This window comes from Wolffia australiana, chromosome 8 (assembly GCF_029677425.1).
Source record: "Wolffia australiana isolate 7733 chromosome 8, ASM2967742v1".
Taxonomy (NCBI): Eukaryota; Viridiplantae; Streptophyta; class Magnoliopsida; order Alismatales; family Araceae; genus Wolffia; species Wolffia australiana.
This window is the reverse complement of record NC_135842.1, coordinates 13,058,195-13,068,683: the sequence shown is the minus strand read 5'-3', so window position 1 is coordinate 13,068,683 and position 10,489 is coordinate 13,058,195. Positions and strand designations below refer to the sequence as shown.

Below are 10,489 nucleotides of genomic sequence, written 5' to 3'. Positions count from 1 at the left end.
AGGCCCTGCGCAGTCCCCACTGGAAGGCGGCTATGGATGCGGAATATGCGGCCCTCACCGAGCGTCAGACTTGGATACTTGTTCCTCGTCTGCGCAATACGAATATCGTCACCTACAGATGGATATTCACGGTGAAGTATCACGCCGATGGCACTGTTGATCGATACAAGGCCCGTCTCGTCGCACGCGGCTTCACCCAGACCTATGGCATCGACTACAAGGAGACGTTCTCTCATGTGGTACGTTTGAACTCTATTAGAGTTCTTCTCTCTATTGCGGTGAATCAGGGGTGGCCCCTACATCAGTTGGATGTGTCCAGCGCCTTTCTATACGGGGAGCTCACCGAGCGGGTTTTCATGGAGCAACCGCCCGGATATACCACTCCAGGCTCGGCTGGCAAGGTATGTCATCTACAGCGTGCTTTGTACGGCCTCAAGCAAAGTTCACGTGCATGGTTTGCCAAGTTCAGCAAGCTTGTGCTTTCCTTGGGCCTCACCCCATGCACGGTGGACCCTACGGTATTTCGTCGGCATAAATCCACTGGCACGGTCATTCTTGCGGTCTACGTGGATGATATTTTACTTACGGGCAGTGATCATGCGGGTCTTGCTCAAGTAAAACACTATCTCCACCAGCACCTGACCATCCGGGACTTGGGTACGCCCAAGTACTTTTTCGGCATCGAGTTTGCTCATCAGCCGGGTAAGTTGATCCTGAATTAGCGAAAGTACGTCCTGGATATGCTGGAGGAAGCCGGGTTACTAGGGTGCAAACCTCACAGTTCCCCGATCGACAGCAAACCGTGCTTCTGGGATTCTACCTCTCCGCTACTTACTGATGTTGAGCCTTACCGACGCTTAGTTGGGAAGCTTATTTACCTAACGGTCACACGTCCTGACATTGCCTATCCAGTGGCACTACTCAGTCAGTTCATGCATGCTCCTCAGTACATACATTGGCACGCTGCCCTACGCGTGCTTGCCTACTTGAAGCATGCCCCGGGCCGGGGGCTACTCTACCAGCGCCATGGCCATCTACGTGTGGAGGCCTACTCGGATGCAGGTTTTGCTGGAGATCGGGGGGATCGGAAGTCCACTTCGGGCTTCTGCACCTTTCTTGGTGGAAACCTAGTTACGTGGCGGAGTCAAAAGCAGCGGGTCGTCTCCCTATCGAGTGCGGAAGCCGAGTACCGCGCCATGACGCACGCCTCTTCGGAGCTTCTGTGGATACACTCTCTCCTTCACGAGCTTGATTTTCCTGTGCAGGAGGCTATGCCAATGTACTGTGACAATCAAGCTGCTATCTTCATCGCCAGAAATCCCACCTTTCATGAGCGGACGAAGCACATTGAGATCGACTGTCATGCGATTCGTGATCGTGTGCTCGCGGGGCTCATCACTACTCCACATGTTGGATCATCGGACCAGTTGGCGGACATCTTCACCAAACGACTGAGCACCACCTCCTATGACGTCATCTCTCGCAAGCTGGGCATGTTTGATATCTACGCTCCAGCTTGAGGGGGAGTGTGAGTGAATATCCCCCCCTTCAGGGGTATTACTGTAACTCTCTCTCTCTCTCTCTCTCTCTTGTAGGGTTCTCTTCTCCTCTACATAAGGGAGGAACCCCCCCTCTTCTTCATTCATACACTTGAGGTTGCATTGTTCCACATCCATTTAGTAAAATATCAGTGTCACGACTGTTTTAGAAACATAACTAGGGTATATCTGAATATCTAATATTCAAAATTAATGAAATTTCAATTTTAAAAATAAATTTGAAAGTTTTGGTGTCATATCAAACTCAGTACATGGAAAATTCAGAGAATAATTACAGTTATAAATCAACTAATAATCATATAAGAATACACAATTTCTCTTTTGCAATTTAATAATGTCTTAATTCCACATTCATTCAAATTTTATACCTGGGCAAATTTCATGTGAAAAATCAAGAAACATGCAAGTTCAAAGAATTTATTGGCTATTAAAAAAAATAGAAATTAAATTAAATTTGTATTAATGTTAGATTAAATATCTAATAAAAAATTAGGAAAGGTGTGTATAAGATTTCTCATGGTGAATGTAGTTTAGAGTAAACTATTTTGTCATTGCAATGAGATCAATGTTATATCTATTTTTCAATAACCCATTAACTGAAGGAAGAACTTTTAAGAGAAATTTCATGTTACGTAGATAATTTCCACATTCATTCAATTTTTCCATAAATTCAAGAATGATTTTAATAAATTAAATCAAGATGCAATTAGAAATTTCATGTTGTTTTTCTTCTTGATAGAGGTGACACACTTACACCTCATCTAACCATTGGATGAGGTGTAACATTATATGTACCATGAGGACCCCTCGTTATTCCTAAATCTCACTCTCGGTGATCTCCCCCTTGTTTTACTTCTTTATCTAAGTTCATGCACATCTTCTACAAGACAGAGAGAGAGAGAGAGGGAGAAAACGCAAGAGAGAGAGACAATAAAATTGAAATCAGGAAATGTGAGAGAGTGAGAAGGACAATAGAGGGAGACAGAGACAGATAGATAGATAGAAAATGGAAGATGGGGGGAGATAATGGAGAGGGAGCAGAATCAGAATCAGAAAATGTGATAGAGAGAGGAAAAATGGAAGTGAGGGGAAATAAGAGAGAGGAAAGGGATATGAGAGAGAGAGAATGAGATGGAGAGAAAAGGAGTATTCAAAGATGAAGAAAAGGAAGGATATCAAGAACAAGAGAGTGAAAGATATTGAAAAAAATGAGAGAGAGAGAGAGAAAAAAAAACATAAGAGGAAAAAGATCACCGCTAGAGAACTAAGAGTAGATGGTAAAATAGAAAGAGAGTTTATGACAGGAGAGAGCGAGAGAAAGAGAGAATGGGAGAGAGGGAAAAAGGGATAGAGAGAGGTTGACTCAAGGAATAAGATGCATCAAGACGTTGGCCAAGGTAGTAGAGATATTAGAGAAGGTGTTCTCCAATGATGCCCATTAGACAGCAGTACTAACTGAATGATTGATTAGGGTTTGACGACTAACCATACTCTAAGGCATTCATGAGCTTGATTAATAAAATTTATTGGGACGTCAAAACTATTAACTAGATTAATGCATGGGCCTAGAGGGTCATACACATAAAATTAAATGATGTTGGTAGATATACCTTATTAATGACCTCCATGAAAATTTCTTAGTAATCATAAACAAGGGTAACCATGAAAACAGGTTTTTCCATGGATGCGAAAGCGTTTAACGATTCTCAATCGATCTTTAAAGCAATACATCACATGTGCCTTATGGGTAACTTGTTCCACCCTTGACTTGCTCACTCTGAGATCATTATGAAGCTATTCATGTTCCCAACCTTTGGAAGTATCCATACGATCACATTGGTCTTTGATCTTCGCTCCGTTTTCTCTAACTCTTTTTGAAAATCTTAAAGATCTTCTCACCATGAAGAGTCTCTCCTTGTTAAAGTGGAGAAAAGGGGGCGTCCCAATTCTAGCTGGTACGGGTGCATAAAATGTGTGCCCCTTCTCCTATTTATATTTCACTCGAGTTTTTCCCAAAAACCTCATAAAGTAGAATATATTTACCAATGCCCTTATGATATTATGTGTGTGACCTTCTAGTCCCATGTATCAATCAAGTTAATAACTTAAACGGCCTAATAACAATTATTGGTCAACCTTATTAATTAACTATATCAATGTATAGACTAATTAGCTAAGGATCGATTTAACCCAATAAATAGGATATGTTTCCAGCCCGTGGGGAGCCAAGCTACATCTCATGCTCTAGAAGAGAACGAGTTGTGTTTGGACTCTCTCATAGAACCATAACATTCATTGGTTACCGAATATGAATAATCCATCATCCGCATGAGACTCTTGAAAGACATAGGGTACGGTTGATCATCAAAACCTAATCCATCATTCGATTAGTACTGATGCGTAATGGGGATCATTAGAGAACACCTTCTCCAATATCCTCACTACCTTGGCCAAAGATTTGCTGCATCAACTTCCTTGAGTCAATCTCCTCTTCTACCGAGGGTGAATGATCCCGTCTTGACCACTCAATCATCTCTGTGACCTTCTTACTACATCTGAGCTATGACTTGTTTGAATCCCATGATTAGGGACTTATAAGTCGTAGTCAAAATGTATTTGTCCATTCACGAGATGACTTTTTTGTATCAGGCCACAACATCAGCTATACAACTGTTGCATGAATCAACCTGATTGAAGTTTAGGTATAATACCATTTAGGGATTCGTCCGAATCAATTCAGTGAACTCTTTCTCCAAAAGCACCCACTATCTGTCCTTAGTGTCGCCACACTAATAGCCACAACATCAGCTATGCTTATCATTCGATGTTCTAGTTTAGGATCAGCTAGTCCTAAACTATCCAGATAATTCGATGTTCGTCTCGACTATCCATCGAATAGGAATATTTAGAATAATTTTTTAAAGACAGGTGATCATTGTATTATGATCTCATTATAATCCACCATGTCATTGCACGTATTCATAGACTTCTTTATAGACATCACGCTGGAATAATAATGAACTAATATTTTATTCAATGCACTTAAAGAAAAACATGGTGTTGTGATTTGGCTTGACGTCCACATAATATCCATCAGTACAAAGAAAGAATAAGGGAAAGGGAAAGGTATGGGAAAGATGGTAGTGCCTTCTAGGAGATGATAATGATGGAGTGAAAATCCCTCAAAATCACTAGGATTTGACTCCATGTCTAGGAGGGTATATCTTCATATCAAAGAGCATTTACCCAATATAGGGCAAGTATTTACACCATATAGAAGTATAGAGAGATATAAGAGAGTCTCACTTGGCCCACTAGGTTCACTCATCCAGATTGTTTGTAAGACCCATTAAAAAATACAATATAAGGAACAACTATCCAACCTTCCTTAGGACAAATGAAGAGAAATGACAAGAAAATGGATTTTTCTCTAACATGTCAAATTAGGTCAAACTTTTATTGATATAGTCTTAGTTTCATTGCATCATATTTTGATATTCCGTAAGTGGCATTATCAGGTTATAATTGGCCATTATAATTTTGATTGATGTACTGGCATCCAAACTCACCAATGAGGCTTTTAAATTGGTTAAGGTTTTATTAACCATTGTGATTTGGGTGTGGAACACTAAGGAGACAGATAACTTTTCACACCAAATGGATAAGTGTTATCCTGATTTTGATGCAAAAATTATTGAGCACATGTTATAACCTTGGTTCATGGTTTGATGTATAAAATTATCATATAAGTGAAAATAATAGTAATCAGTAGAAAACTTTAAGATATACACAAAATATTAATAGGTAAATGCCTTAAATATATTTTAAGAAAAAACTTCATTTTTACCATTTGGAAAATGTACATAAACGACTTGTATAAATCCATGCATATGATGGTTTTTTTGTGCTTTAAAATCATAAAGTTACACATACTTCCCCAATGTAGCATCAAAACCACTTGTTAATTTATTTTACTTTACTGAAAATACCTTTTCATATTCGTTGATCCAATCAATAAAATATCTAGTTTAGAATCAAAGAATGGTAATATCCTTTAATAAGAAATCAATGTATACATTGGAAAATTTTAACCATGAGTTTATTTTTATCTAAAACAACTAACATAAAAATGAATTCATGACTGAAATATGATAGAATAAATTTTAAAAAATAATATATCTAGGAGTGTATGAATATGGAATATATAGACAAGACATCCCACAAAAACAATATGAACATCTTGAAAAGCTAAACCTTGAATGCACACCCACACATTGATACTAGGCTAAGATTAAATCCCCAAACAAGGTGCAACTTTGATAGAAGGAGCTAGGATTTGAATTTATAAAATGAGTTTTTTCAAAATGCCACTCCACAAAAATACATAAACTCTATGACAGTATCCTCAAATGACATTTTTATGGGAAATAACTATTTCAAAAGAATGAAATATTTTCAGGTATATCCTTTTGTATGGATATTAAGACACATCAAGTGTTACATCTATCTAATTTAAGCAAATATATATATATATACTTTATGTAAAATTTTAATATGAAACTCAAAGCTAAGTTTTGGAAAGAGAAGCCAAAATGGAATATCTGACCTTGTAATAGATATGTGATATATAAAACAGTTGTACATTTCTTCTGAGATAATAGTTGCCATGTAAAGACTATGAAGCACATTATATACCTACTATGAATCCTGATTTATACTAATCATGTAGGTTTGCATGGAGCACTCGCCCTCTAGCCTGATTCATGTACCCGTCGCGCACCTCCAAGCTGACACCTAATGAAGGTGGGAAGAGCTTCGCACACTCCGTGCACCACCAATGCAGATGGGGTTCAGCACCATGCCGGCAGAGCAAACTTCTCCGGGCACTTCGTAGGTATCACTCATGTATTATTTCTTTTACTGCTCCGTAGGCGTGGGCGAGCAGGGTTCGTGTGTAAGTGGGACATTTACGTTTGCTCTACGTCTATAAACGCTGATGAACAATCCACTTAAGAAATAAAACCCCCCAGGTGGCGTCCAGGGCACGGCTGCATCGGTCTGCGGGCACAACCTTGGGATTGGCCGTGCCCGGCTCCGTATTTTTTGCCAAAACGAAGCACACGTCAAACCGTAATATCCCTCTACAACTAAGGGGAGTCACGGGTACAACAGTAAAGAAAGGACTAAGCAGGGTTGGTTGGATAGTGGACTCCAAAACAAGTTTTATGTCTTTTCACCATAAAGTGTTCTTCCAAGTTGCAATCTGAAAGAGTTTATGAGGATGGCGAGGGTCAAGAGGGAGGTTGACTTCCACCGTGAGTAAGATTGCGTTTTGACACTAGCGTTGTGAAAGAATCCTCTTTTTTGTGGCGCCAGCTACCTTGAAAACGACGGTACCTAGACTCTTATCTCTCTCTCTCTCTCTCTCTCTCTCTTTCTCCATCTTTCTCTCTCTCTCGCTCTCCTTCTTTCTCTCTCTCTTTCTATCTTTCTCCGTCTCTCTCTTTCTATCTTTCTCCCTCTCTCTCTCTCTCTCTCTCTCTCTTTCTATCTTTCTCTCTCTCAATCATTCTCTCTCTTTCTTTCTCTCTCTCTCTCTTTCTCTCGCTCGCTCTCTCCATCATTCTATCTCTCACTCGCTCTCTTTCTCTTTCCCTCTTTATATCTCTTAATCTCTTTCTCTCTCTTTGTACATCTCTGTCTCTCTCTCTCTCCATCTTTCTCTCTCTGTATTCTCTCTTTCTTCTCCCCTTCCTCTCGCTCTGTCTCCTTCTCTCTCAGTTCCTCTCTATCTCTCTAAAAGCACTTTCTGTGCCTCCGGAAGACGCGGGAGCTTTTTTCTCTGTTCTGACTTCTCTGGAGACGTGGAGACACTGTAAGGACCTGATCCTGAGACAGTACTGAATTAGTGTAGTCCAGAGGTAGCAGAAGCCAAATACATTCTCCTCTCTTCCCAACTCATTTAGAATTTCTCATCTAGAACTCTTTCTAAGCTTCTCCATCTTCAATGACGTTAAGGGTTCTGGCATGTTTTTGCAATGCTGCAGGATCCATCACAGATCCATTTTCCTGATTCAACGGCCAGGATGGAGCAGATTTCAGATCAATCACCTAACAGCGGATTTGGAAAGGCCATCGTAAAAGAGAAGCCGAAAGGTGAGGCCCGGAAATCTAGAGTGATTTTGACCAAAGTGATTGCAACGGCGGATTTCAAGTTTTTTTTTTCTTTTCTGACAGTCTGGGTGATGATAAAATGCAGGAGTTCATCAGATTAATGACCCACCAGCCGAGTTTAGAGCTCTTCCATCCAATGTGGGTCGACCCGGATTTCTCTCTCTAAGATCTGTCCTTCTATCTCTTAGATGCTGACTATCTTCTCCGCCGTTTAGGGCTCATCGGAAGCCATAGTCCTTGACGAGAATTCTGAAATGGCTGAGTGAGTTATTCTTCCTCTTGTTCTTCTTCTTTCTCTTTTGCAGATAAAAGAATTTGAAAAGGGTCGGATTCCTTGTTTATTATTCCCAGATCTGTTCCATGGCTTAAAAAGTTCATCTTTTGATGAAATGGAGATCCGCCTGTCCAAATCTGAAGAGAAAATTTAAAATTTTTCAGGAGCGAGAACGCAGGAAATGGACATCAGAAAAAGAACAGCACCAGCGGATTTGCGGTCAGGTTGGGCATGCGCGCTGAAAAACGCAGGGAGGTATATGTTTTGTGAGATAATGATGTGTTATATTATCTCAACAGAAGAGCGTATATGATTTATTTTAGATGTTCATTGTGATCGATGACTTGCTGTTACCTGCTCAGTTCTTCTTGAAACTGGAGGAGAAGATACAGGCCAAAGAGGCTGAAAAGACCAACTTACAGGCTAAGTCCAAGGTGCTCTGTTCTTCTTTAAAAAGGCGTAATTTTGTTCCCCCAATTCACATTTTCGCTTCTGCCCAGTTCGTCTTTAATGATGACGGTCAGACCCACTTGACTATTTTTACCTTTGTTGTTTAAGGAAAATCTGGAAGCAGAGATCAAGAATCTGCGAAAGAGTTTGACCTTCAAAGCCACACCCATGCCCAACTTCTACAAGGAACCTGAGCCCCCTAAATCTCTCCCCAAGAAGGTAACCTTTTCTCTTTCTCCAACCCATTCTTGAGTGAGATTTCATGATGCAATTATATTGAGATCATTACTCGCAGGATTATGCAATATGATCTTAGTTAGAAAACATAGAACCTACTTCATATATGGTCCCCTAGATGGTCACCTTCTCTTTCTCCAAACCCCTACTTGAGAGAGAGTGTGTGTATGCGAGAGAGAGAAAAGAGATTTCATAATGCACTTCTATCAAGATTATCTCCTACGATTCTGCAACATAACCTTTGTTAGAAATGTAGAGCCTACTTAATTTCTAGTCCCCAGAAAATAACTCTCACCTAACCCTTTTTAGAGAGGGAGAGAGAAATATCATTTTTACACTTGTCAGATATAGATAATATCTTGTAGGGTTATACAACATGATGTTAGTAGCAAAATGCAGAACCAACTTAATATCTGGTCCCCAAAAGGTAAGCTTATCTTTCTCTAAAACCCGTCCAAGAGAGATAGAGATGGAGATTACCTAATGCACTTCTACTGTGATAATAAATTGTAGGGTTATGAAATTGGGTCCTAGTTGCAAAATGTTTAATCTTCTTGATACATGGTCCCCAAGAAGGAAAGTTTCCCTCTCTCCAAAACCGTCCTAGAGAGAGAATTCTTTAAGAAATTCTACTCAGATAATATATCGTAGGGTTATGCAACTGGATACTAGTGGCAAAATGTTTTACCTTCTTGATACCTGGTCCCCAAGAAGGAAACCCTCTCTCTCTCCAAACCCGTCCTAGAGAGAGAGAAAATTCATAATGAACCTCTAAGGAGATATTATATACTATAGTTATGCAACTGGATCCTTGTTGTAAAATGTTTAACCTTTTTGATACCTGGTCTCCAAGAAGGAAACTTTCTCTCTCTCCCCAAACCCATCCTTAAGAGAGAGAGAGATTTCATAATGAACTTTCTTTTGAGATAATATATCGTGGGTTATGCAACATGATCTTAGTTGCAAACTGTAGAGCCTAACTCCAAACCCATCCTAGAGAGAGAATTCATAATGAACTTCTACTGTGATAATATATCGTCGGGTTCTGCAACAAAATCTTAGTTGCCAACTGTACAACTTACCTGATATCTGCGTTCCCAAGGAAACTTTCTATCTCTCCAAACCCATTCTAGAGAGAGAATTCAGAATGAACTTCTACTGAGATAATATATCGTAGGGTTCTGCTACAAAATCTTCGTTCCCAAATGTAGAACTTGCCTGATATCTGCTTTCCCAAGGAAACTTTCTCTCTCTCCAAACCCATCCTTGAGGGAGAAATAGAGATGTAGAGCGAGAGAGATAGAGTGCGAGAGAGATAGAGAGCGAGAGGTTTCATTTGTGCATTTCTAGAGAGATAATTCCTCGTTGGGGTTGGCAACATGACCTTAGTTGTGAAACGTAGAATGTGGGTAGTAAAATCAGTTCATTTCAGATCAAACGGATAATCCTTGGCTTGTTCTTCATAACTCCACAGACTCCGACGACACGGGCGGTATCGCCGAAGCTCGGCCGCCGTAACGGTAGCTCGCAGGAACCGGACAAGCCGGTCAGACGACAGGCTGCTTCAAACAAAACCGGCGTTCTTCGGTCATCTCCACCGCAAAACCATGGCAAATTGTGCGATAGTGGAGTCCAGTACAGAGAGGACAGACAGCTGTAGAGGAGAGAGAGAAGCTTTGTTTGTGTGTCTGTCGATTTCTTGAGTTGTATTCATTCGGGCGATCACGACTGCGGTGGGCACGTGAGTCTTCTCTATTATAGGGAAGTTCCTCGCTTTGCCGAGCTGTACTGTGTA

General features: G+C 40.4%; 1 protein-coding gene across 2 annotated transcripts; it reads left to right on the top strand.

Annotated features, from left to right (window-relative positions):
• Positions 1-7,195: 7,195 nt before the first annotated feature.
• LOC144706860 (protein WVD2-like 3) lies at positions 7,196-10,489 on the top strand. Of its 2 annotated transcripts, none has more exons than XM_078579922.1 (8): positions 7,196-7,434; positions 7,607-7,715; positions 7,819-7,871; positions 7,949-7,995; positions 8,172-8,262; positions 8,370-8,441; positions 8,566-8,676; positions 10,169-10,489. In XM_078579922.1, the coding sequence occupies exons 2-8, from the start codon at positions 7,646-7,648 to the stop codon at positions 10,352-10,354; spliced, it is 630 nt and encodes a 209-aa protein (XP_078436048.1). In that variant the 5' UTR covers positions 7,196-7,434; positions 7,607-7,645; the 3' UTR covers positions 10,355-10,489. The 2 variants fall into 2 exon arrangements, with proteins under 2 accessions (XP_078436048.1, XP_078436047.1); XM_078579921.1 differs by having other exon boundaries at positions 7,199-7,480.